At 66.7% G+C, this 26,684-nt stretch overlaps 1 protein-coding gene across 3 annotated transcripts in view; it reads left to right on the forward strand.

Annotated features, from left to right (window-relative positions):
- The first annotated feature begins 2,040 nt into the window (after positions 1-2,040).
- Positions 2,041-26,684, forward strand: part of ADAMTSL2 (ADAMTS like 2) — a 31,029-nt gene continuing 6,385 nt past the window's right edge. For 2 of the 3 annotated variants that reach the window (XM_045563021.1, XM_045563023.1), the window contains exons 1-12: positions 6,774-6,857; positions 7,596-7,736; positions 7,860-7,983; positions 9,801-9,881; positions 12,107-12,282; positions 15,565-15,913; positions 16,778-17,150; positions 21,445-21,542; positions 23,853-23,979; positions 25,091-25,304; positions 25,390-25,545; positions 26,041-26,211. In XM_045563021.1, coding sequence (XP_045418977.1) covers positions 7,596-7,736; positions 7,860-7,983; positions 9,801-9,881; positions 12,107-12,282; positions 15,565-15,913; positions 16,778-17,150; positions 21,445-21,542; positions 23,853-23,979; positions 25,091-25,304; positions 25,390-25,545; positions 26,041-26,211 — 2,010 coding nt within the window. In that variant the 5' untranslated portion in view covers positions 6,774-6,857. Of the gene's footprint in view, positions 2,232-3,910; positions 4,002-4,524; positions 4,668-5,420; positions 5,497-6,754; positions 6,858-7,595; positions 7,742-7,859; positions 7,984-9,800; positions 9,882-12,106; positions 12,283-15,564; positions 15,914-16,777; positions 17,151-21,444; positions 21,543-23,852; positions 23,980-25,090; positions 25,305-25,389; positions 25,546-26,040; positions 26,212-26,684 lie in introns of those variants that run through there. The other variant, XM_045563024.1, reaches the window with a different exon arrangement.

Here is a 26,684-nt window from a genome sequence, read left to right on the forward strand (position 1 = left end):
CACGGGGCTGACACATTTGGCTCGTGGCGCAGGCTTCAGAGAGGCTTCCTGCCCCTGCTGAATTCTTTACTGTCCCCGTCCCAAATTCCCAAGGGTTTTCAGGTCCCCAGAGGCCTTCCCCGGCTGCTGGTGTCTTCCCTGAGACCCCCAGGCCATGAGGCCAAGGCAGCAGCCACGGCTCCCTGTGGGCCTTGAGTCTGGGGCTCCCGGAGCCGTGGGCGGTGCTGGCGTGGCCAGCTCCCCGCCTGGGGGGCGCACACCTGCAGGTCACACAGCGGGGGTGGCTGGCCCGCGGCCCGTCTCCCAGGCAGGTGGCCGGGCGGCAGCCTGTGCCGTCCTGCTAGCTGGGAGAGGACACGGGGGGTGTTTGTGTTGGTCGGCTGTGGGGTCCCTCCCAAGGGAAACCGTTAGTCACCCTGGCGCTGGCCGGACGTGGGAGCCAGGACAGCTCGGGGACTGTGCCAGGGTGAGCATGGCTGGCCGTCACCGGAGGGGAGGGCAACGGGGTGGCGGAGGCTTCCCGAGTGAGGGTAATCCAATCACGCGAGAGGGCCCATGTGTGTGTGCACGTATGTGTACGTGAGTGCGTGTGGGTATGCCGGGCGACAGGTGTTGTCACGTCTGTGCTTCAGCACACCGACCCCAGGGGGCAGTGTGGACCCGGGTTAGGGTTGGGATTCGGGTTCGCGCTGGTTCCGTGTGGCCAGGAGCAGCCACCGGTGCCCTGCGGGGGCTGAGCCGAGCAGGAAAGCAGCGTGCGCCGCAGAGACCCAGCAGGCGAGGGGACCCGCACCCCAGAGCGCTGGCGTCCCGGATTTGCCACCTACTAGATGTGTGGCCTTGGGCAGGTCACTCGGGCCCTGAGCCTCCGTCCCCACCTGTGAAATGGGACGATGAGGATGCTGGCCTGGCAGCTCTTGGTACGTGGGACGGGCGCGGCGAACGGTCGCAGCGCCGACGTTTTTACGCTGTTGCTGGTTCCGGCCTTTCTGGTCAGTGGTCAGACACGGAGCAGAACTTTCCCAAGGCTGCAGCTGGAGGAGCTCGTCACCGGCCCTTCCGGCCTGCTGGAGGGGAGGGAGGCGGGAGGGTTCTCCAGGGGCCGCCTTGGGCCATGACGGCTGCTGCAGGGAGGCAGGGGCCCGGGGCCCAGGTGACCTTTCACCCCCACCGCATGTGGAGGAGCCTCTGTTTCCCAGGGAGCGGGCTCTGGGCAGGCTGGTGTGCAGGGTGGGCGCCCGGCCTGCTCCGGGGGCAGGCTTGCAAAGTCGGGGGCTGCTGGGGCTTCCCGGAGGGGCTGCAGCCACACTGCCCGCTCCCTGCCCGCTCTGTGCCCTGACTCAGCAGGACCGAGGCCCAGAGCCCCAGACCTGGCCTGCCAGGGGCTGCCCAGCTGGCCCGGGCCCAGCCAGGCCGCTGTGCCCGGCCAAGCTGGTGCTGAACATCTGCACAGAGCTCCCTCCGCCTCTCCCGCTGGCCCTGGCCATTCTGGCTGTCTGGTCAGCAGCCCACGGGCGCCTCTGTCCCTCCCTGGAGCCCCTCGCTGCACCCTCACTGGGTCTGCCTCAGTCTCCCCACCTGCTCAGGCCCCTGCTCCTCAGCAGCTTTCCCAGCTGGTGACCTGGGCGCATGGTCTCCCGTGGGACTTGGTCTTCCCCTTGTAAACTGGAGCCTTCGGACTGGCCCTCCCGCCTCCCTGACCCCGTCTCAGGAGCGTCAGGGCTTGGGCCCCACTCTGGGGCTCAGCTCTGCCACCGCCAACCGCCCCCGACCTCAGGCTAGCAGTGGCTCCGTCTGGACACCCGACATGTGGTCCCCAGCTCCGGACCCGGGAAGGCCCGGCCTCCCTGCTCGCGGCTCCTGGGCCGCCGCCGCCACCACCGCCTGCAGCCAGCAGGCAGCTGGGCCGGCCTGGCCGGGCTCCAGAGGCGCGGAGCGGGTTAAAGTGTGCGCCAGGCCGGCGGCGGGCGGGGGAGCGGCCTGGAGGGAAGTGTGAGTTCCTCCCCGTCTGCCTGACAGCTATAAAGGCCGCCGCCGGCCCAGAGCCGCCACTGGGCTGCGCCCCTCCGGGAACCCCCTCTCTTGGACGCTCTTTGAAGTGGGAGAGGGAGGAGGGGAGGCAGAGAGGCAGAGCCGTCTGCACGCAGCCTCCTGGCCGCGCACCTGGCCCTCCTGCCCTCTGCAGCTCTCGGCCTTTTCTCTGGGAGGACAACCTGCTGACCCGGGGCCAGGTAGGCCACCGTCCCAGTCCCCGTCCCGCTCACGTTGCAGCCCTCCCAGGGCCAGCCCGCTGCTCAGAGTGCGGCCGGGGGCAGGAGCGCCCCGCACCCTCGGGAGCCGTTACATAACAGGAGGGGCGTGCGGGGTGGGGGCGGCCCCCAGCCCTCAGCCTCGGGCGCCTGAAGCTCTGCCTGCAAACCTCTCCTGCCTCTGGCCTGCCGGCCGGCTGCTGCTTTTGGACCCCAGGGAGGATGGATCCCTGAGAGCAGGGCCTGGCCCCCGGCCAGCCGTGTCTGGGAGCCTTAATGAAAACCAAGTGTGAGGCCGCTGGCACCTGTCTTCAGCCTGCAGGCAGGGCTGGGGCGCCCATCAGCCAATGGGACTGCCGGGGGCTCCTTCTCGTGAGGCTGGGGTGCAGAGGGAGAGCTACGGAGGGCGGCCAGGGGGACAGGGGCAGGCAGTGGGGGGGTCTCAAGCACTCGGCTCCCGGCCCCGGGGTGCACTGCCGCATCGTCTGGGTGCGAGAGGTCTTGGCGTGGCTCCCGGAAACCTGCAGGTGCTTGACCTGCCAGGAAACTCGAGTTGGATGAGGCTGCTGAGAAGGGAGGGGCAGCCCTGGCCTTGGCTTCAGGGCTGGCAGGGGTGAGGGGTGACCTCTATACCTTCTTGCTCTGGCATTAGCTGGTGGGGGGACACATCCCTGACTTCGCTGGTTGGCAGCCTTGCTGTGTGGCTTTGGACAAGTGGGCTTCCCTCTCTGGGCTCCGGAATTTGGGTCTAGGCTTGGTGGTTTCTGAAGCCCCTTCTCTGGCGCCTGGCAAGTGACACTCAGGACCTGAGACAAACCCCAGACAGAGGCCACGAGAGGTCTCTGTCCTTCCCTCTGAAAGGGCAGGGTCCGTGCCCAGAGGCTGGAAGCCCCCCTCCGTTGGGCTGGACCTGACCCTGGCAGGTGTTTTGAGCCGGGGTGCCAGCTGAGCGGGAGGGAGCCAGGGGGCCTCCACCGCGCCCTGGGCTGCGGACAGGCCGGCACAGGGCTCCTCCCACCCCATCCCACCCTCTCCCAGGAGCAGGCGGCACAGGCCCTGGGCTCTGCCTCCCCGGGTGCCAGCTGCCACCAGTGCTACGCCTGAGGGTGCCCTGGGAGGGCCAGGCTGGGGCTGCCCCAGGGCCCTGGGCCAGCCTCGGGTGGGGTAGCTAAGGCAGGGGCTCTGGCACAGCCCACCCCCAGCTTTGACCTTTTCGGCTGCCTCATGCAGTGGGGGGTGGAGGGTCCTTCTCCCACGAGGCCAGCGGCAGGTGGAACTCCCAAGGTGCTCCGGCTGGGCGATGGCCTTGGTGCCCCTGCCCTTCTCTCGGCAGCCGCTCCGCGGGCCTGGCCCCCAACCCCTCAGCAGTCCCCGGTTCTCTCCATGGCTGTTCTGGGAGCTCAAGCCCTCAGAGGCAGCTCGCAGCCGGCCTCCCGCAGGCCTGGGATGGAGGGCCGTGCAGCCCTAGCACGCACACCGCCCTCCTGTCTCAGGCCCCTGCAGGCATCTCCAGTCGCTTGCCGAGCTCCTGCTGCTGAGCCTGCACGGTGGCTCAAGGCCTGGGGCGCTGGGTGGATGCCAAGGGCCCTTCCCAGAGTGCACCCTGCTCTGCTGAAGAGGAACTGGGCCTGGCCTGGGGTGACAGTGGCCTTGCTTTCCAGGATGGACGGCAGATGGCAGCATTCTCGCTGGGCCTGGTCCCTGCTGGCCGTGGTGCTTGTGGCTGGCGGTGCAATGTCAACAGAGGCCACGGTGAGTGGGACGTGGCCGGGCCCTCCCCAGGAGCTGTGCTCACTCCCACATGGGCCGGCTGGGAGGGGCTGCGTGGAGTACGTGCTTAGGGGTCCCAGAGCCCCCCTCGGCTCCCCAGAACTTGTTCACAGAGCCAGTCACACCAGCCCTGGCGCCCCAGCCACCCTCGAGCCCCTGGACACTTGTGGGGGGGCTGAGGCTAGCAAAGGGCCTCCCTCCAGGCAGAGGCCGTGTGGGGCCTGTGGGCGGGTGGGCTGTGCCTGTGGGACGCGCAGAGCGCCCAGACTGTCCTGGATCTGCAGGTCAGGGAGGACCCAGGGCCCACGGCTTCCTGGGAGTTCCCTCTGAGACCACCCAGCACCCAGGAGATTTGAACCCAGGCTGCTGGGCGACCCCCGGGGGGCCCAGCCAGGGGGCCATGTCCTGCTGTCCAGCTGACAGCAATGCCCTCAGGCAGGGGGTGGGGCAGCCCCGACCTGCTGGCACTTGAGCCTTCTGATGTCTGTGGGGGCCTCTCACCCAGGACAACAGCCCAACGTCCAACAGCCTGGAGGGGGGCGCTGACGCCACGGCCTACTGGTGGGGGGAGTGGACCAAGTGGACGGCGTGTTCCCGCAGCTGTGGGGGCGGGGTGATGTCCCAGGAGCGGCACTGCCTGCAGCAGAGGTGGGAGTCGAGCGTGTGGCCCGAGGGGCTGGCATGAGGGTGGGGCAGCGGACAGGAGAGGGTGGCCTGCCCTCCAGCCTGGTGGCTTCTCACCCTGGGAGGGGGCTCAGTCTTCTACGGGGCTATGCTGGGACATGACTTCTGATAGGTCCCTGGCCCTGGTGTCCTGGGGTTCCTCGTGCTCCCGGGTGATGGAGAAGCCTTCCCTTCCCTCACTGAGGGGCCGGCCCTGGCCTTCTCTCCTGGAGACTGGAGGGGAGGCGCGGCTACAGCAGCTAAGAGCCTTCACAGTCAGGCGCGCCTGGGTTCAAATCTCGCCTCTGCTACTTCCCGGCTGTGTGACCTTGGGCAAGTCACTCAACCTCTCTGAGCACCAGTTTCCTCGCCTGTGGCATGGAGAGCATGCTGGAGCCCAGCCTGTGCTTCTGAGGACGTGTGAGCTGATGTGTGCACACACGTGAGTGCAGGCACACACGTGGCTCCTGGCAAACGTGCTTATCACTGTCACCGATGCCGTGTGTCGCGCCCTGTGCTGTGTGCCGGGGACAGAGAGGTGAACGGAATAATCTCAGAATGTCGTTCCTGTACTGCTTGGGGCGGGGGCAGGCGTCAAGTGGGAGGCAGGAGCCCTCTCGGTCAGGGACCAGGGAAGGCGTCTGCAACCCGTGGGGCAGCCCAGAGGCCGTCCCCGAAGCAGGGTCAGGGCCCGTAGCCCCCACCCCAGCCCCTCTCAGAGCACGCTGTCCCCGCCAGGAGGAAGTCCGTCACAGGCGCCGGGAACAGGACCTGCACGGGCACCTCCAAGCGCTACCAGCTCTGCAGAGCCCAGGTGAGGCCGGCCTGGCTGGGCTGGGACACCACCCACCTGCCTGCCCTTCCCTGGGCGGGTCTCAGGGGTCTCCCTGGTGGCCTCGTGCCTCCTGGACGTTCTGTCCCGGGCCTGCCCCTGCAAGCAGAGCCGAGCCGGGAGCAGCGCTGATGTCCTGCGGAGGAGAAGCTGCGGGGCCTGCGCCCGGCCGAGACCAGGGCCTCTCTCGGGCAGCAGACCACGGTTCATGCCCACGCATGCATGGCTCGTGCAGGGACAGACGGACTCACTCTTGCTCATGGACTTCCAGTGCAGCCTTGAGGGTTGGGGTCTCTGGCTGCAGCCCCCTTTGCTCACGACATTCACGTAGCAGGCGCTCGCTGGGGGCCTGAGCAGTCACCGGGCTTTCCCGTCCCCGCCATGGACACCCCCCTGGGCTGGTTTCCAAGCCCCCATGGGTGTCCTCTGCTGCCAGGCGCCTCCGCTCTGGGCTTCCTGGTCAACCTGCGCCGGGCCCCAAGCTCTCAGTGGGGCCACAGTCAGTCCGAACCTGAACACCCAAGGCCCACGGGGGTGAGGCCGGACATGCCGACCTGGGGTCTGGGCCCCCCAGATGGCTTGCTTGGCTTGCCTGGGCCGGGAAGGCTGAGCTGCTGGGGTCTCCCTGTGTCTGCACGTCTCTGGGGACAGGTGCACACACCTGCAGGGAGTTAGGGGCTGAAGGGAGGCAGGTGGCCCCAGCGTCTGTGTTGGTATCGCCCCTCGGTCAGCTGTCCTCTTGGGACGGTGCAGCCAGGGCACAGGGGACACTCATGAGCTCTGGAGTGAGACAGACTCAAGTTCTGGCCCCCGTAGGACTCGGCTGGGCGCTGGGCAAGTCTCTCCTCAGCACTGCGGGCCCATCCTCCTGATTCAGGGCGCACGGCCGTCGCGTGTGCCGGGGCCTGCGGCACGCAGAGGGTCTGCCGAGGACGGTGGGCGGGGGGTGCCCCTGCGGCAGAGCCCCCGTGAGGCCAGGGTGGTAGGGAGGCGGGAGGGCGTGTCCCGAGCACTCAGAGGGCCTGCCCGCGGTGGCGTTGGGGGTCACCCGCTGCTCTTCCGCTCCCGAGAGTGGGTGGGCGCGAGGGGGATCTGGGGAATGGGAGTGCGGGGGGCCACTCGTGGGCCGTGGCCCTGCCCGGCCGTCCTGGGCTGCAGCCACTTCCTGCTCAGCCTGGACGAAAACGCCTTTGTCGGCCGAGTCCCCGCTGGAGCCTCCCGCCTGTCTCCCGCTCCCCAGGAGTGTCCGCCGGACGGGAGGAGCTTCCGCGAGGAGCAGTGCGTCTCCTTCAACTCCCACGCGTACAACGGGCGGACCTACCAGTGGAAGCCTCTGTACCCGGGTACCTGGCCCTGGGGACCCCGTGTGCGCCAGAGTGTGGGGGGCCCTGCCAGACCAGGCCCAGGCCCGAGGGGTGGGCAGTGGGGGCGCTGCGGTGGTCAGAGCCGGGGCAGACCTGGGTCTCCCGTGCCCAGGCCCGGAGGTCGTGCCCCACCCCGACCCGTGGCCCACGACATCAGCCGGGATGGGTGACAGGGCCGCGTGCCCTGCAGGCCCGGTCTCCAAGGGCAGAGGTGACTCTCCCACTTGCTAGGTCCTGGGCACAGACGGGAACCAGCCTAGCTGACCCCAGATGGGGACATGGCCACACTGTCCCACGGGGCCTGGGGTGCCCAAAGTGGCCATTCTCGCTCTCCCTCTCTCGTGGGGGGTGAGGAAACAGTTCAGGCGACAGTAGGAGTGAGTCAGCCTCGCCCGTTCCCCAGGGAGGCCTGGGGCTGGGGTGCCCAGGGCTGGCCGCCAGGGTCAGCGAGTTGGCTCCGTCTCCCCGGACCCTGTGTGGGTCCCAGGCGTGGCCCCTGCTCACAGGGAGGCAGAGGCTGCCCCTCACGGAGCCTGGGCTGAGCCAGATAACCTGCGCCCTGGACCGTTTCTGCCGCTGAGATGCTGGGCACGTCCCTTCTCCTCTCCAGCCTCAGTTTCCCCGTCTGTGCAATGGGCACTGTGTCGGGGAGGAAAGGGGAAGTCCCTTGAATCCGCACTCCCTCCCCAGCTGAGACCTGTCCCGTCTGCCCGCCAGATGACTACGTGCACATCTCCAGCAAGCCCTGTGACCTGCACTGCACCACCGTGGATGGCCAGCGGCAGCTCATGGTCCCCGCCCGCGACGGCACATCCTGCAAGCTCACCGACCTGCGAGGGGTTTGCGTGTCTGGAAAATGTGAGGTTGTTAAACGCTGTAGCAAAAGTACTGCCGGTCTCACTGCGCCTGCCCGTCCGAGGTGGTGGCGGCCCCGGGCCCGGCCGCAGCGCCCTCCCAGCCGCCCCTCCTGCCTTCCTGCAGCCCATCGGCTGTGACGGGGTGCTCTTCTCCACCCACGCGCTGGACAAGTGCGGCGTCTGCCAGGGGGACGGGAGCAGCTGCACCCACGTGACGGGCAACTACCGCAAGGGCGGCACCCACCTCGGTAAGCGCCCGCGCTCTCCTCCCAGCCGGGGTGGGCTGGCCTGGGGCTCCCAGGCCTCTGCTGGGTAGCCGTGATGCGCAGCTGCCACGTGCCCCCACGTGCCCCCGTGTGCCCCCGCGTGCCCCCACGTGCCCCCGCGTGCCTGCAGCTTCCTGGCGTGGGGATCACGTTCGACCCTGCACACTGAGCTTGGAGAGGGAGCCGCCGAGGCGCGAGTCCCAGCCCACAGAGGCTGTGAGACGCGACCCTGGGTCGGGGTGGACCCCCCTCAGCCAGGCTGGCTCAGCCAGAGCCCGGCCTTCCCTGCAGCGCTCGTCCCTTTTCAAAGCCGTGTGCGTGTGGCCACGTGCCTGTGTCCAGCTCCGGCCCTGCCCTCGCGGGGATGGGGCCTGAGCAGGTGACAACGCTTTATAGTTTGGGGACGACGGCACCTGCGGTGCGCAGCGGTAGGCTGGGTGCATTTCTGGGTCTCGAGAGACGCCGGTGGGATTGAGCTGGGCTGCCGCAGCCTCCGGATGAGCAGGCAGGGCCGCGCAAAACCGCCTCACAGGCGGGGGAAACCGAGGCCCAGGCGGGAGTAGCCTGCTAAGGACCCCAGGGAGGCCGGGGGAGTCTGGGCTGGAGCCCATCCTGCTGGGGCCACAGACGACCTGGCGGTCAGACCCTGGTGGGGTCCCGAAGGCTGGGGACCACCCGCACCCCACGTGAGGGATAATCGTGGGGTTCGTGGCAGCTCTGGGAGGCCCCACAGGAGGGCTTGGGTTTGGGACCGGGGATGGGCCTGGGGACTGAGAGGGACAGGCTGGGAGGGGGCGGTGTCCACGGGGCAGCCAGACGGGTGTGAGTGCTGGGCACGAGGGCAGGTCGGGATCTCCAGGGACCTGGGGGTGTGGTGGGGTCAGGGCAGGGTGACGGGTGGATGCCAGGCTCGCCCCGGCGGGCACACGCTCTCGGGCTCTGCCCCTTCCCAGAGGAACCAATGACATGAGCGTCAACCCCCAGGAAAACTTTCATTTCTGCCAGCGCTTCCCAGGAGATTTTCTATCCTAGAACTTAGGATACCCTCCTTCCTCCCTGTCGGCCCCCACCCCCGTGCAGACCCCTGGCTCCTTTCTGTCCGGGGGACTTTGCGGCTGCCCCTCTCCCCCCGCCGGGCTGGGAGTTGTGGCAACAGCCTCTGGGCCTGTTGACGTTGCCCGATAGGGACCTCAGCCTGGGGCTGGCACTTAGGAAGGGCTTGGCGGAGTTGTCAGTTTCTGTTTGCACTTCCTGTACTTTTCATCTGCGTCTTGGTGTGCAGTAAGCCTTTAAAATCAGTGTGAAGTCAGGACAAGCTGGGTCTGATGATAATACTAATGGCAGCGGCAAAGCAGTTGTGCCACTGGGAGCACACAGGCTGCTGGGGCTCCAGCGATTGCCCCAGGTCTCCTGGGTGATAACGTGGCTGAGCCAGACTGAAGTCTGCTGACTCCAGCAGGTTCAAGGTCCCTGTGTTCCTCAGTGTCCCCCTGGCAGGGCTGGGGCAGGCACTGATGTGCCCACCCATGGCCTTGGTAGGAAAGAGTGAGCCTGAGTGGGTACCTGGCATGGTGGGTCGGCCCCGGGGCAGGACAGAGCCCAGGTGAGCCCCACACACCTGCAAGGGGGCAGGCCCGCCCTCAGACCCTGGGAGGTGGTGAGTCAGTCAGGGGCTGACTGCAGTCGGGAGGGGTGGTGGCCTCTGGGCCTCGCGCCTTCCTCGGGATGCACCTCAGCTAGGGGCTCCCCTGCCGCCAGGGACGGGCCGCTGGCTCTCACCGCCATCTGTCTGCCTCCAGGTTACTCTCTGGTGACCCACATCCCAGCCGGCGCCCGAGACATCCAGATCGTGGAGAGGAAGAAGTCGGCGGACGTGCTGGGTGGGTGAGCTGTCGGCCGTGCAGCGTCGTGGGGCATCGTGGGTGGTGGGGACGGGGCACTTGACCCTGCGTCCCCTTCAAGAGGGCACGGCTGGGTGCCGTGGGCATGGCCTGGGAGCCAGGGAGGGAGTCAGCTGTAGGTGTGGCTGCAGGGGTCACAGGGAAGCAGATGTCACCCCTGCGTGTGGAAGGACCTTGTCCTCAGAGCTGCCGACGGCGGCAGGGCTGTGACGGCAGGTGGTGGAGCTGGGGTGCGGGAGCCGGGGTCCCTGCGGGGCAGGGAGTGAGTCTCGGGAGGTGACAGTCAGGAAGTAGGAAGCAGGTGGCCACCCCAAGGTCACGAGTGACAGAGAAGCAGAGGTGGGGTCTATACGCAGGTCTGGGGAACCCATGTTGATGTTCTAGCCGAGGGGCGGTCTCCGCTGGGCAGGTGTGGGCCAGGTGCGGGACGGCGTGGTGGCCTCTAACTGGAGGATCCTGGGACTCTGTGCCTGGTGGCCAAGGCGGTCAGGCCCCATCTTGCTGCCAACTTCTGGAAGGCTCTCTGTGCAGCCGAGCGTCGGCCTGGCCTGTGCCACGTCTGTACCTGAGGAAGTGGCCTGAGGCCCCTTGGGCCATGGTGGTGGGCAGGTGCCGACACCTGTGGCCGCTGTGTGCTTGGCCCTGCCCTGTCCTGTGCAGGCCGGGGACCCAGGCTGTGCGGGGCACTGTGCTCAGGGGCAGGTGTGTTCCCCACCCCGCACTGCCAGGGCCCATCCTCCCGCCTGCCTTGTCTTGGGCCTCAGTGCCCGCGCGGGAGCTGGGCCTGGCAGGGCTGCTGGGAGGGGAGAGGCTTTGCTGAAGACCCTCGGGTGGGAACGCAGCCTCAGGCCCCAACACCCGCCACCCCGGAGCTGCCCCTGGCCTGAGCGGGCGCCGCCTCCCGCCAGGCTGGCTGCCTTGTCACTCGCCTGCGCCTGCGGGGCGAGCGGAGAGGCCAGGAAACCCCGTGCTTCCTGAGCTGGCTGCGCGGCCCCACTCTGGAAACAGACGTGTGGAAGCCCAGGGACAGCTCGGAGCCCTGCGAAGGCCGCAGGAAGCGAGGCCATTCCTGTGGGAGGCAGGTTTGGACAAGGGCCTGGGGTTCAGGCCTGGCACACGCCTGGGAGCTGCGCTGAAGCAGCCGGGCCCGGGCAGCCCCCGCCTCGCAGGACCGGGGCCCTGGTTTCCGTTATCTATGACATCGCCACGCGCAGGGCATCTCTCCAGCAGACACCCCCCCGCCCTGCCCCCGCGCTGTCTGTCTTGTCCCAGCTCCTCTGTTCACGTTACATCAGGGACTTCGGAAGCCGAAGTCCTCTCTTCCCATGGAATTGGCGTTAAGGACTCCCTTTGGAAGACAGAGCGTCCCCGAGTGCCCGGTCTGTCCCCTCCCTCCTGTCCCAGCCCTGCAGGCTCTGCCTCTGCTCACGCCCGCAGTCCCGGGAGGACGGGCACCCCAGACAGTCACAGCGGCTCTGGCAGCTGCCCCAGCTGGCAGGGCTCTGCCGCACACGCCTGCTGTCCTGAGCTTCCCTCAGGCTCTGGGAGTGTCCGTCCACCCATGCCTGGTCAGGGCCAGGGTGGCTGAGGATGCCAGGCCACCCTCCTGCCTGACGGGGCCCCGCAGCCCGGCCTGGCCAGCTCGGAGTGGGCCCAGGAAGGCCTGGGGTGTCGCTCCGTGTGGTGCTGCGAGAGGCCTCGGGGCCACCCTCGCCGTCCAGGTGGGGAGGCTGGCGGTGGGGCCTCGCCCGGGCCACACAGCGAGTGTGCACAGAGCCGGGCGGTGCCACCCGCCCCGTACCTTGTCCACACTGGCCGTCGGACACGCACCTGCCACAGGCGCTGCCTCGCCTGGGCCGGGTTGGGCCGCCTGGTCCTGGTGCCAGTGTGTCACTTCCCAGCCCTTATCCCCTTCCAAGGCAGCTGGAGGAAAGGACCAAGAGGATCCCCAGACAGCTCTGTTCAGTCGTGTAGACACGTCCCAGGTGTCTGTTTTAGGCCGAGAGGAAAGAGCGTTAGCATCTCTGGGCCCGTCCCTGGCCAGGACCCCGCGCTGGCTCAGGCAGACGCCGGCCCCCGGCGCGAGGCCCCCCTCCCACACAGGCAGCGTATCTGGGGCAGGACTGGCCGTGGCCTCCGAGGGTGCTGTGCTGGTGTCTCCCCAGCCTGCCTGGCCCGTGTGACAGGCAGCCGCGCCCTCTCAGCCCTTGCAGACGAAGCTGGCTACTACTTCTTCAACGGCAACTACAAGGTGGACAGCCCCAAGAACTTCAACATCGCCGGCACCGTCGTCAAGTACCGGCGGCCCATGGACATCTACGAGACCGGCATCGAGTACATTGTGGCCCAGGGGCCGACCACGCAGGGCCTGAACGTCATGGTGCGTGTGCTGTGGGGGGGGACCATGCAGGGCCTGGAGGTCATGGTGTGTGTGCTGTGGGGGGGGGACCACGCAGGGCCTGGAGGTCATGGTGCGTGTGCTGTGGGGGGGGGGGACCACGCAGGGCCTGAACGTCATGGTGCGTGTGCTGTGGGGGGGGACCATGCAGGGCCTGGAGGTCATGGTGCGTGTGCTGTGGGGGGGGGGACCACGCAGGGCCTGAACGTCATGGTGCGTGTGCTGTGGGGGGGGACCACGCAGGGCCTGGAGGTCGTGGTGCGTGTGCTGTGGGGGGGGACCACGCAGGGCCTGGAGGTCATGGTGCGTGTGCTGTGTGTGTGGGGGACCACGCAGGGCCTGGAGGTCATGGTGCGTGTGCTGTGGGGGGGGACCACGCAGGGCCTGGAGGTCATGGTGTGTGTGCTGTGTGTGGGGGGGACCACGCAGGGCCTGGAGGTCATGGTGCGTGTGCTGTCGGGGGGGAACCACACAGGGCCTGGAGGTCATGGTGCGTGTGCTGCAGGGAGCGGGGATGGGGGGTGGGCCTGCTGCCCCACACGCTGCACCTTGTTTACACCTGCAGACACGGTGACGTCTGTGCCAGTCCTCAGTGCCGGGGACCAGGCAGTGCCCCCTGGGCTGTGCGGGGCTTCTGGGCTGGGGCTCGGGCCAACGGTGGCAGGAGAGTTTGGGCCTGTTGTGCTCAGCTTGCCCCGGGCTCCCCCAGGGCAGCTGGTGCCCCAGCACCTCGAGTACGTGAAGGATGCGTCACTGTGGTCAGGGAACATCGGGATGGGTGGTTCTAGTGCCGGCTCTCGTGGTGGCTGGGGGCAGTGGCAGGGAGACAGCCCAGCCCCGAGCAGTTTTGATTTCCTGATGCCACCAGGGTGGGTTTCGTTGCCTGAAACTTGGTCACAGATTGGGGAGTCACTTGCTCGGTGCCGGAGTCGGGAGCAGCACAGCTGGGTGTGGACCAGGCCTGCCCGGGGCGGAGCCCGGCCCTGCTGAGCTGCACCGTGGGGGCCTCTAGTGGGGCCCCCGCCCCACGCTGCCTCTCGGTGGCAGGGCCTCCCTGGGCGCCCCAGAGTCTATTCTGTGACTGTGCTCACCTGACCTTCCCTGGGGCTGCCCCTGAGGTCACCTGGCTGGCTGGGTCACTCCCAGTGGGGGGAGCCAAGCTGCAGGTCAGAGTCCCTGCGGGTTGCGGGAGGAGGGCTCTGCGGACGGTCGGGAGTGCTGGTGCGGGCGCGAGGGTGCAGGACTGCACCAGGGGCAGCTCAGCGGGTGCCACCAGGGTCCCTGTTATCTGAGCAGTTCCTGGTGTGGCTGCCCCGTGGGGGGGCACGACCCTGGGGGAGACGGCTCCCTGTGGCCAGGGAGGGGCTCAGCTGTGCCCTAACGGCAGGCCCCACCCCGGGAAGCTCGCGGAAGGGTGCGGTCGGGCCCTGCGCAGGGGCTTCGTGCAACGAGCTCCCCTGGCAGGAGACGGCTCCTCCAGGATTCCGGCGGTTTCCTTCCCGGGAGCCTTGCGGGGGGCTGCTGGGTGACTGCAGCTGCCAGGGCTGCATGCGATTCCCCTCTCCTGCCCGTGCTGGGTCCCTGTAGCCTTGCTGGTGCCTCCGCTGGCCCCCGTGGCTCACCTGGCAAGGTGACCCTGGTCTCTGTGCCCTTCCCTGCCCCAGGCTGCTGTCCTCATCCAGTTGCCATCACAACTGGGCAGGGGATTGCCAAGAGACGTCCCAGGGGACCCACAGGGTACCAGGTCCATTCTTGGCCCCTGGGGTCAAACAGCGCTGTCCTCCTCCTGATTAGGGTCCGTTGCCCCTGCGGGACGCCCCCCGCCTTCCTTGCTGCCAGAGGGCTCTGCCCTGCTTCCTCAGAGGGAGGGAAGAGAACATGTTTCCAGACCAGGGGCTGCACAGGGCCAGCCTGGGGCCACGCCGGTCTGCTGAGGAGGCGGCACAAGGCGCCTCTGCAGGGTTGAGGGTGTGGGACGCTGCTGCACCCTGATGGCAGATGCGAGGGTCTGTCTCGCTGCTGCAGGTGCCAAACTGCTGCATCAAGCGCAGGTCTGATGGGCTCGCCGCCCTGCGCCCGTTAGGCTGGACTTGGCTCTCTCTGCGCTTCCAAGAGCCGCCCTAGTAGCACATGAGCCGCGTGTCCCAAAGTTCTCACCATGTGCGAATCCCCCACGTCCCTGTTGGCAGCCCGGGATTCTGTGGTGTGTGGTCCCTTCTCTCCCAGGACTGAGATGTGACCGGGCGAGGAGGGTGGGCCCGGTCCAGAGAGAGTCCAGGGGGTCGAGGGGCAGAGGTTTCCAGCGGGGGCAGTGCCGGCCATACCAGGGAGGAAGGGGCCACTGTTTCAGGCCCAGAAGATTGGAAGGAATCAGGGATTTGAAAATTTTCAAGCGTATCGACTCAGATCCCCACACCCCAAGTCCCAGGGCCCCACTCTGGCTGGACTCCGTGCTGGGCGTGGCAGGCCCGGAGCCAACCTCTCTGGTCCTGTCCCCTGCTACAGCACACGGCAGCGGCTTCCTCTGCCATGAGCAGGCCTTTCGGCCCAGCCGTCAAGGGTGGTTAGGTGGGGGCTCCTCCCCTGTCCTCGGTGTGGTTCCGAGGTCCCTTATGACCTTCTAACCCCTGTCCCTGTCCCCAGTGGACTCGCATGCCCTTGTGCTATTACCCCAATAGTGCATTTCCTCTGCTGGTGTCACCTCCCCATTCCCCATTGGTGACCTTTTTCTCTGTGCCCATGGTGGCTCCCACCGTCCTGCTGGCAGGTGGCCCTGCTCCTCCAAAACCCCATCCTAGAGTCCGCGTCCCAGGCCTGCCCCCACTGACACTGCTGGTTTTGGCTGGAGTCCCTGAAAGGAGACGGAGGACGCTCCCCGGGAGGGGCTGCAGGGGTCTGCCTCGGCCCACCCTACAGGACGGCTGGAGCGGGGCAACCTTCGCTTGTCCCAGCTGAGGCGGGGCCTGGGGCTTTGGGCACCGCATTGGCCTGCCGGGCGGCCCTGGCTCGGAGGGTGGCGGGAGTGTGACACGGTTATCACGTGGGATTTCTGGCGCGTGGCGAGAATCCAATGCTGGTCATCGTTTGGATGACAGCCGCTCCACGCCGTGTGTCCCACATCGCCAGCCCCCAGGCGGGCCCCTCCTGCCGCCCCTTGGTGTGCTGGCCCCGGGCCGGGTGTGGCTTGGCGAGGGACCCGGTGAGCCACAGCCGCTGCAGGGGCTGGCGGGAGGGGCCGGGGTCCCACTCCTCCTCCCTCCCCAGGTGTGGAACCAGAACGGCAAGAGCCCCTCCATCACCTTCGAGTACACGCTGCTGCAGCCGCCGCACGCGCACCGCATCCCGCCCGTGTACTTCGGCTTCCCCGAGCCCGGCTCTGACAGCACCGAGAGCCAGGAGCTGGACGGGGCCGGGCCGCTGGGCTTAGTGCCTCACAACGGCTCGCTCTACAGCCAGGCCTCCTCGGAGCGGCTGGGCCTGGACAACCGGCTGTTTGGCCACCCGGGCCTGGAGCTGGAGCTGGGCCTGAGCAAGGGGCAGGAGACCAACGAGGTGTGCGAGCAGCCCGGGGGTGCGGCCTGCGAGGCGCCAGCCAGGCCCAAGGGCTTCCGAGGTACCCAGGAGGGGCGGGGCGGGGGGCTCCAGGGACGGGGCCCCGGGGAAGGGTCTTCAGGCCCCTCTGCGGTCTGCAGAGAAGGTTAATGGGCCAGGAACAGCAGACCCACCCTAGGCAGGCACAGGGCAGGGGACTCCAGGTCTGTCTGTACCTATAGGCCTTCTCTGTGCCGGATGTGATTGTCCCCAGTGGACAAGTGGGGAGACTGAGGCTTAGAGGGTGGGAGTGACTTGCCCAAGTCACACAGTCTCTTAGGGAGGATGGGCTGAGCCCACGGCCACACCCTCGCTCACTTCTCTGTGTCTGTGTGTCCCCGAGTGTCCTCTCTTATGATAAGGATGACAGTCTTTGGATTTAGGGCCCACCCCAAATCCATGACGATTTCATCTGAAGATTCTTAGCTAATTACAGCTGCCAGGACCCTGATTCCCAATAGGGCCGTATTCTGTTTGTGTAGACGTGTGGGTGTGAGCACAGTGTTGTTCCGTGCACACGTTGAGCCATGGTGAAGTGAGGGCTTTCAGGGGGGTCTGTCCCCCAGACACGTGTGCTGCGTCTTGTCATCCACCCTCCCCCCGCCACCCTGCAAATCTCCATCGGTCCGTCCTGCCTCTACGTGCACACACGAAGGCTCCCGCCCCAAGGTGCCCACTGCGGATGGTGACTGTCCCCTCACACGGCACCGTCCAGGCCCCCACTTGAGGATCTCGGCCAAACCGTGTCCTTTAATTGGGCAGAAACCTGCCTTTTGGGGGCTTCCCAGTCCAGCCGCTTGAACTCCACTTGTCTAGCCCGTCCCCCGGGCAGCCCTGACCCGCAGGGCCGGGAGGCTTGGGCTGAGCCGCCTGTCTCCCTCTGCAGCCCGCAACACCACCGGGACCGCTCTCGCGGGGGACCAGGATGACCGAGAGGCTGATGCCCGTCTCGCCTCCCAGGAGTTCTTCTCAGCCAACGCCATCTCCGACCAGCTCCTGGGCGCGGGCTCCGACTCCAGGGAGTTCCCGCTCAACGAGACGGTGAACAGCATCTTTGTGCAGGGCGCCCCGCGGAGCTCCCTGGCCGAGAGCCTCCACGCCGACTACGAGGACCCCGAGGAAGCCGGTGCCTACCTGCTCAACGGGTCCTACCTGGAGCTGAGCAGTGACAGGGCCACCAACACCTCCTCCGAGGGGCCCGTCCCCAGCATCAGCACCAGCCTCCCCACCTCGGCTGGGAACAGGACTCACAAGGCCAGGTAGGAGGCGCTTGTCCCCAGCCCCGTCCAGGGCCCTGTGGGGCGGGCTGGTGCCAAGGCCCGGTGGGCAGCGAGGCCACCCTGCAGGGTCTGGCCGGGAGGGCGGGGACCTAGAGTTAAGTGAGGGAGGGCCACTCCTTCCCAGGGCCCCACCTGCCTCCCCGTGGATCTGAGCACGAGGCCAGAGGCTGGGCTGCAGCGCGTCCGCCCCAGAGTTAGGTCCACGGGTCTTGGCCTGTGCAGAGCTGCTGCCCGGGGCAGGAAGCCAACAGCGCTGAACACCCTGCGGGAGCCAGGGACAGGGCTCCACAGTTTGCATGTGTGCAAACGTGATGGTTGCCACGACCTTAGCGGGGCTCGGAGAGGGTGCGTGATGTACTCAAGGTCATAGAGCCCGAGGATTTGGGGCCCCTGGCTGTCGGGCAGGAGGCGGGTGCCCCAGGAAACCCTCAGGTGCACAGTGGGCCAGCGCCAGCCTCCAGCGCAGGCAGAGAGAAGGTGGAGAAGGACCCAGGGGCTCCTCGCCCGGAGGCCAGACCCCAGTCAGGGACTGAGAACGAGACTGGCTGCAGCTGGCATGGCCGTGTGAGACTCTACCTGGGGCCAGGCCCCCAGAGCCAAGGCCGCAGCTGGGGACACCTGGGCAGTCACAGCTAGGCTTGGAGGGGCCTGAGGTTATGAGCCTCCCTGGGTCAGGCGCCCACTGGGAGCAGGTGGTGGGTCCCAGACCTGGTGTGTCCCCACTGGAGGACGGTCCCTGGTGATCAGCCCCCTGGGCAGAGGGTGGCCACCTTGCAAGTCCCTGCTCTTCTCCCCAGCAGCTCAGACGGGCCAGGAGGCTGTCTCTGGTCAGACCGAGCCCGTGCCGGTCCCCACTGGGCTGGGTGGGCCTGGGAGCAGGGGTGGGCCCACTGCTGGTTGCTTTCTTTTGTTTTCTGAGCACCCACCCAAAGCTTGGTTTTAGACCCAAGCAGGATTTGACCCCAGCCAGGCTGGGGTGCTGAGGTGGCCTCCTTAGCAGGTTTGGGGTTTGCTCTGGAGGTGATGTGGTTTGGGGCACCTCTCATCCATCCCTGGCGAGCCAGGAGCCGGGGTGCCCGCCCTTTCTCCGAGTGCTGGCTGTGGTCTCTGGCTCCCATGGGATGCCGGGGCTACAGGGCTCGGGGCGAGTCCAGGGCACTTCCGATGTGCTCCCGGCGGACAGAGTGGGGCCTTGGAGCCTCCTCCGGCTGCCCCTCTTCCCGCACGGGTGGCCCCAGGCTGTCTCGTCAGCTGCCCCGGCACCCCCAAAGCCTGCAGGGAGGGGCCTCTGGCTGGTGTGGGGGACTCGGTAGCTGGCAGGGACGGACGGGCTTTGTTCCGGGGGTGCAGGATCTCAGCCTGAGCAGGGTGCCCAGGCTGGGGGGGGGGCAGAGTCTGCCAGCCCTTGGCTGTGTGACTGGGTGTCACTCAGGCTGTGAGCCTGGCTTCTGCACCATCAGAGCGGGTCACGTGTGTGCCGAGTGTGACACACGGTGGGGACCCGGGGAGCAGAAGCTGGTGACATTGACGATGAATAATACACTGAGCCTTGCTGGGGGGGCTCCCAGGATGTGTGGCTCGGGTGGCAGAGCCAGCTACTGGGCCTTGTCAGGGTGACCAGGGTGCTCAGGGCATGGGGAATGCAGGCAGCGACCCCGTGTGAGAGGGACACGTCCCTGCCCTCCTCTGGGCCTCAGTTTCCTCATCTCTCAGTGCAGGGCTTGTGGGGGGGGGCTGCCGGCTCAGATATTCAACGATGCCCAGGATGGGGGGTGGCACGGCTTTCAGACCCTTAAGCCACATGTTTAAGTCTGCCTGCCCCACCGCCTCACCGCGGGGACAGCAGTGCCGTGGGGACAGATTGGTTTGCAGGGCCTGTCTGGGGCGCAGCATCAACAAAATAGGCTGTCAGCGCTCGGAAAGGCCCGGCCTGGGGAGGCGCAGTGGCTCCCCCCGCCGGCTGCCATCAAAGGATGCCACGGCCGCGAAGATGTTCTGGAGAGATAAAGGGCAGAGGGGAACTGCCAGGCCGAAATAGCCACGTCTCGGCCGAGCTGTCCAAACACAGGAAGTCGCGTCTGCTCGCGGAGAAGGCGGCCCAGAAAGGAAGGGCTATTTTCATCTTCCCAGAAAGGCTTCCAATAATCAAGGGAGGGGCCCCTGTCACCAGACTCAGACATCAGGAGCGAGCGTCTGAGACCCAGAGTCCCCCAGTCGGGGAGGGACAGACACGGGCACTTTCTGTTTCGTTTATAAACAAACACGGTCATCTCAGAGCCGCTCCCGCGCGGACTGCCTGAGCCTGCGTCTGGCCCGGGCGGCTGGGCGGGGGACCCCGTGCGGCGACAGGCCACTGGGAGCGTCGTCCCAGCGACCCCACAGCCGTCACCAGCCGCGTCTGGCGGCCCTGACTCTCGCGGCTGGGGGGGCCGTCTCCTGCCTCCCACGCGGGCGAGGGAAGGGCTGGTGGTTCTGCGATTTCCTGGGTGTCTTCTTCTTGGTGCCACTTCCAAGAAGGGGCCCGTGAGGCGCTGCGCTGCTGTGCGAATGTATGCAGGGTTCCGTTCAAGAGCTGCACGTGCCACGCCGCACACGCGCCCGGCGCCGCGGAGAGTGACGAGTAGGCAGCCCCTCCAGAAATACCTTTGGTGCTTGACATCCAGAGGGTTATTTTGAACCGGGCGGCTCTCTCGAGCCGAGGATGAGTCACGCTGCCTGCTGGCCCCGGCGTAATTAGAGAAAGATGGGGCTTCTCCGTGGCGGGTGGAGGGGCAGGGCTGGGATCCTTTCGTCCCTTTTCTTGCTGGGGAGGATTTAAAGCTGTTGAAAGCCGGGCGGGGGCCTAATCAGCAGGGTTTGCTGTTTTCTGAATGAAGATTAGGGGCCAGTCTCCGGGCTCCTCCTCCCCAAAATGATCTGCTCACCGGGCCGGGTGCGCGCACGGATGTCCCCGGGCAGCTCTGCGAGTTCCCACAGCCCTTTGTGCTGACGTGACAGGGTCTTGGGACAACCCCATTTGAAGAGTTTCCTCTCATTTTTACACAGGGGAGAGGGCCTTCCCTTCCCCTTGACACCTGGAAAAGGGCTGAACAGGCTCCTGGTTTGCGGCTGCCGGGTGCGGGAGGCCCGCCTGGCTGCGGACAGATAGTGAGACCAGCCCCCAGCTCGCCGGTCCCCCCTCCGCTCTCTTCTCCCGCCCTGAGTTTAGGAACCTCATCGGTGAGCTCGCTATTTAAGCTCCCGTCGGTGGGTCATTCCCTGGGTGGCAGAGGTGCTTTAGGGCAACGTCCATCCCTGAGGTTCGCCAGCCCCAGGCCGCTCTGGGAGGGACAAGCAAACCTGGGAGCTCTCCCCCCGCCGACTGCCGTCCCCAGTCTAGAGCAAGCCGCGGTCTCCATCGCAGAGTCAGCCAGGAAGGCTTTCAGGACGGGACGCCCCATAGCACCCTGAGCCTGACCGCCCAGGGGACAGAGTGTCCCGAGGAAAGGACCTGTGAGGGCCGTTAGCTCGCGGTCGTCCTTGGCCAGCCGGGCTACCCGGAGCAGAGGGGGGCTGGCAGCACGGCTTCACGGCGTCCGGTTTAGCATGGAAGGAGAAGCCTGAGGCCCTGCTGGCTGGGCCGCTCTGGGGACAGAGCAGACACCCGGCCACGGGGCTGGTCTGCTTCCCTCCTTCCCTGCTGAGTCCCAAATGCGGCTGGGCCCGGGCACACCTACTGGTTCAAAGCAGCAAACAGTCCTAACAATAGTGGCTTTGGCTGCCCGAGTTCCGGCCAAGAATCATAGCTGGTGGCTGGCCGGGACTCAGCCTGCCACCCCCCCCGGGGGCCGTGCAGCCTTCGCAGACCTGAGCCACCACGCGCGCCCTGGCCACGCCCCGTCTGCAGCCGGGTGGCTTTGCTTTGATCCTTGGAGGCTGAATGGCGAGTGTCCCCCTCCGTAGGTGTCTGGGTGGGCCGGAGCTCTGCCTGCCCAGGCCCCCTCCCGGGAGGGCAGGAGCCGCCAGCGGTGCAATAAGGTGACGGCAGAGGCCGTGCGAGTGGGGTGTCACCTTGCTGGCCCCGCAGTCTTCAACGCGCTCCCCGCGCCCGGGAGCTCCGGCCCCTCGGTGCCGCTGTGGAGTGAAAAACTTGCCAACATCCGCTCAGCCCTGAATGTGCCCCCCCCCGGGCGCGTCACCCCTGCTGCCTTGGACAGTGGGACTCGCAGGGGCTCGGGCAGACCCCCGGTGGGCACCGGGGTTCTCACCACCTTCTCTCCGGCCTCCCGCCCAGGCCCAGGCCCAAGGCGCGCAAGCAGGGCGTGAGTCCCGCGGACATGTACCGGTGGAAGCTGTCGTCCCATGAGCCCTGCAGCGCCACCTGCACCACAGGTACTGTTGCGGGCCACCCAGGTAGCGTGGGTGGGGGCTGGGGGCCCACCCTCCAGCCTGGAGCCCCAGACTGCCCTCAGGGCACTTGTCTGGTGGCTTCCTGACCCAGGGGCAGGATGTGATGGGAGTTAGGGTGTCGAATGAGGGGACCCTAGTTCTCATGGTGCCACGGCCGGGCCTGGGCCCCGGGGGGCCACCCAGCCACCGCAGTGACCGCTCATCTGCTGCCATTCATGTTGCATCTCACTGGGGCACACGTCCTCTGGGTTAAAAGTGAGAGACCCAGGCGGTGAGGACTTTTGTTTACAGCAAGCGTGGGAAGACAGAAATAGACCCTGTGATCTGGGAGTGACCGAAGAATCAGCCATATCCTAGGACCCGACCAGCAGGGGAGGAGTTGGGGGGCAGCGACCCACCCTCTGGTGGAGCCTGGACAGACACACACCTGCGGTTGGCAGCTGTCGGGCTGGGATTTGAGCCCACGTCTGTCGGGCTGTGGTGTGGCCGGCCACCCACACGCTGTGACGCTGGCCGAGGCTCTAGGGCAGGGGCTGCACCTGCCGCCCCCCCCAGCTCCCTCCCCCAGGGGTGCTGCAAGGTTAGATGTCAACCCCGGCCCAGGATGAAGGGGCGATGGCGGGGAGAAGACGTGGGGAGAGCCCGAGTGTCGGCTCTGAGGTCACACGTCCACCTGGGACTTCATGTTTGTGTGTAGACGATGCCCGGCCACCCCGAAAATGTAGGATGCTCTTGGCACCCCGACTGGCCAGGGCTTGGCCCTGCATTCTCTGAGGCTGCTGGGCCGTGGGTGGTCTGGGCTTGACGCACCCCCACAGCTGTGCCTCTCAGGGGCTGGGCCCGCAAGGGGGGAGGAGAGAGGTGGCCCCGGCGGCTGTGAGCCCCAGGCTCTGCTCACACTGGCCCTGCCGCTCTCTGGCTGGAGAAGGGGGTTCTTCTCCAGTTCCAAGAGGCTCCGAGCAGGGTGCTGGGCGCAGGGCACAGACATGCCCAGCCTGTCCCCGCACTTGGCCTTCTGGAGGGGAGGGGCCGGCTTGGGGGCTGCGGGTTGAGCCCTGCTGCCACCACCTGGTAGTGGGGGTGAGACGGAGACAGAGGGACACACGGGGTGGGGGGCAGAGCTTCCACGCTGTCATCAGCTCCTGCCCCTGCGTCTCACAGGTGACCTTAGTAGAAGGTTCCGTTTCGGGGGTGAGCAAGTGAGGCCTGAAGAGCCTGGGGGTGGCTGTGTCACCCCCGGAGACGCTGAGCTGGGACTCGAATTGCAGCCTGTCTTGACCGAGGCCGGCTGTGTCTCCACTTGCCGGCGAGGCAGGATGAACAGTCAGGCTCCTGGCGGGCTCTGAGTCCAGCCCCGAGCCCTGGGCCCTGGGCCCCAGGCTGGTGTCTCTGAGGCCCGGAACATTCCAAGCAGGCTGGCCAGGAAGCCGTCTGCCCTCAGAGAAGGCTAGAGCGTGCACAGCGCAGCTCTGGCGGGAGAGGAACCAACCACGCTCGCAGCCGGGCCGGCCTGTACGGAAGGAGAAGCCCCGCGGCAGCGGCTTCCCGGGCCGGGCCGCTCCGTCCGAGCTGGGGCTGGGGAGCGGGACATGCAGCCTTCAGACACGCCGCTGGGAAGGGCACGAGGCTGGCCCCTCCACGACAGGGAAGCTGATTTCCTCCTGGGGGCGTTGGCACCCGCAGGAGCACTGCTCCTCGATGCCTGTCACCCAGGAAGGCCGGTCTGTCTGTCCCTCCCGCGCACGCACAGACACACAGCAGCAGCGAACCCCAGCCCCACGCAGGCAGACACAATGATGACTCGAGAAAGGCTGAGATGACGTTTGTTAGGGACTGAGAGGTGCCACGGGAGGGCAGGGAGGGCTGCAAACCGGGCACGACGTCTGAGAAGCTGGCAAGGGCTGATGGCTCACCCCCCACTCCCCCACCGCCCGCAGATGGTGGCTGCTGGGTGACAGAGTGGCACCTGCTGCACTTGACTCTGCGAGGGCCAGTCTGGGCTTAAGGCCCCGGGGTGTGACAGGGACCTGGGTGCCCAGCCTGGGCTGGAGGGGCTGGGTGGGCTGCAAAGAGAAGAGTCAGACCGTGGGACACAGCAGGCGGCCAGCTGAGGCCACAGAGCTGTCCCTGCCCAACTGCCCCAGGAGTTGGTGACTGTCATGACCCTCAAACCAGGAAGCCGGGCAGGCCCTGAGAGGTCAGGTGACTTGTCCGCGGCTCCCAGGTCTGCTGGCCTCCAAGGTACTGGCTGTGAACCATGTGCCTCATGGGCCCTTCCCTGTCCTGACCCAGGGGTCATGTCGACATACGCCATGTGCGTCCGCTACGATGGCGTTGAGGTGGATGACAGCTACTGTGATGCCCTGACCCGTCCCGAGCCCGTCCACGAGTTCTGCGCGGGGCGGGAGTGCCAGCCCAGGTACCTGCCGCGAAGGCCGTGGGCGGGGGTTGGGGGGCCGCGCCAGCTCTGCTTCGCCCTGCCCGGAGCAGCAGCTGGACTCAGCGTCCTGCCCCTTAGCGGTGCGCTGTGGGCAGGGCCGTGGGGGCCTACAAGCAGGGGCACAGCAACCCGGATTTGTGTCACATCTGTCACTGTGCCTCGCACACAGTAGGTGCTCGGTAAATGTTTGCCACTGGAGATTTAGGAAACATTGTCAACGTCACTCTGGACTACAGTCCTGTCTTTGCCCCCCAGCCTACTTGGCGCATCTTGGGTATTTACAAGCTAAAGGGGTCACCCCTGAAGCTCCGTGCCAGCTGCTGTCCCTCGGATGGGGTGGAGGCCACGGCTCTCTGGCCCCCAGGCCTCCCACCTGGCCTGGCAGGTGCAGGCTGAGCCCTGAGCACACCTCCCTAGTGACGACCAGGGTCCCCAGATGAGCCCGAGGGTGCCGGTTCCAGCAACAGGAGCTGTCCCTCCTCAGAGGCCGCACACTGCTGCTCCCGCAGGGTCACACCCCCTCTGTCCTTCCAGCCTGTGCCAGCCCCCTGCACATTTTCTGGGGAGGACAGAAGGCCCCAACTGTCTCCAGAGCGCTGCCTGGGCCCACCAGGGTGTGGTCCGGCTGGGCCTGTCCTTCCGCTCCGAGCCCCACTGGCTTGGCCCTCTTCTTCCAAGTCCCCCTTCCTGGAGGACTTCGGGGTCTTGTTCACAACCCGGCTGACTTGGGTGGGGACGAGGGGTCTGTGCTGGCAGCTGGCGAGGCCCCTCTCTGTTCCCTCCCCCGTCACTCAGCCCTGTGGGGGCCGTAGCCACCTGTGTCACTCAGCAGGGCGTGAAGGCCACAAAAGTCTAGTGCAGGCTCGGGCTCCCACCCACCACCCCACGTGGGTGCCCCCTGGAGACCACCGGGTGTGTCACAGCAGCAGCCCACGCCGCTGGGCCTCGCCGCCTTCCCGCTGCCTGGCCTGTCGTGGTTTTGGACCACAGGGGCAGGGGAGGAGGGGCCGCATCATCTTTGGGGGTGCGGGGCTATAGGGGTCCTGGCCACGAAGTGGGGGTCGCTGAAGGCCGTGCCCGCCCGAGGCAGGTGGGAGACCAGCAGCTGGAGCGAGTGCTCGCGCACGTGCGGCGAGGGCTACCAGTTCCGCATCGTGCGCTGCTGGAAGATGCTGTCGCCCGGCTTCGACAGCTCCGTGTACAGCGACCTGTGCGAGGCGGCCGAGGCCGTGCGGCCCGAGGAGCGCAAGACCTGCCGGAACCCGGCCTGCGGGCCCCAGTGGGAGATGTCCGAGTGGTCGGAGGTGAGCTACGCAGGCGCGGCCGGGGCGGGCGCTGGCAGCTCCAGGTCGGGCGTCCGCGTCATGCCTGCCCCCCCCTTCCTCGCAGTGCACGGCCAAGTGTGGGGAGCGCAGCGTGGTGACCAGGGACATCCGCTGCTCGGAGGACGAGAAGCTGTGTGACCCCAACACCCGGCCTGTCGGGGAGAAGAACTGCACGGGCCCCCCCTGCGACCGCCAGTGGACCGTGTCCGACTGGGGGCCGGTGAGGGCGGGGCCTGTGTTGAGGGGGGCATGAGGCTAGTGAGAGGGGACCCCAGAGCTTTGCCTTGATGTGCCTCGGTTTCCCTATTTTTCTGGAGCAAAGGCGGGAAGGAAGAATGCCTGCTGGCCTTTCTCCCCCACTATTGTAAGAACCAAAACCTTTATCTAAAAGCAAGTGGCCACCAGCACATTCCCCTTTTATAAGCTTTCCGTCTGCCTCTGTCTCTCACCTGGGAGGGACAGGTGCTCAGGTGTTTGCTAGGGTCACCTCTGGGCGGTGCGTGCACAGATGACCCTTTTAGGTTTGCTTTTCTCTGTGTGTTTTTCACTGAGCACGCATTATTTCTGTAATTAGAACAGAAAATGCTATTTAAAAAATGGTTACTGCGGCAACCGCTTCCCCACACCGCCTGGGGAGCCAGTCCTCCCCCGGGGCTGCCGTCTGGGCCGTGTGGAGTGGCCGCCGCCCCTCACCGCTGCCCCGTGCCCCCTGCAGTGCAGCGGTAGCTGTGGGCAGGGCCGCACCATCAGGCACGTGTACTGCAAGACCAGCGGCGGACGGGTGGTACCGGAGTCCCAGTGCCAGCTGGAGACCAAGCCTCTGGCCATCCACCCCTGCGGGGACAGGAGCTGCCCCGCCCACTGGCTGGCCCAGGACTGGGAGCGGGTGAGTGCGCCGGAGCACGCGGGCCTCCCTCCGTCCCGAGCGCGGCTGCTGCAGCCAGGTGGCTGGGAAGGCAGATGGGGAAGATGAGGAATTGATTGCACACGACGGAGGCAGAGTCGCTAGGAGTTGATTTAAACCACCAAAGGCCACACAGGTGCAGATAACTTACAGGTTCCCAGATCGGAATTGGCCTGGTCTGGGCCCCCCGACTTCCTGATAGTTGGAAAACCGGGGAGCGGGTTGTTCAGCTGTGTGTGCTTTTGGCCCGAGCAGCCTTTCGTCAGTCAGGACCAATTTGTCCTCCCTGCCCAACCGTCATTGTCACCAACTTGTCATTTCAGACGACTTGCTCTCAGACAGATTGCTTTCAACCGATTGTTCCAGGCAGATCACTGTTAACCAGATAGTCGTGGGCCAAATTGTTTTCTGCTAAGTTGATTTTGGCCAAATCATCGTCGGCCAAATTGTTGTTA

The sequence above is a fragment of the Lemur catta genome, chromosome 10 (assembly GCF_020740605.2).
Source record: "Lemur catta isolate mLemCat1 chromosome 10, mLemCat1.pri, whole genome shotgun sequence".
NCBI classification, from domain to species: domain Eukaryota; kingdom Metazoa; phylum Chordata; class Mammalia; order Primates; family Lemuridae; genus Lemur; species Lemur catta.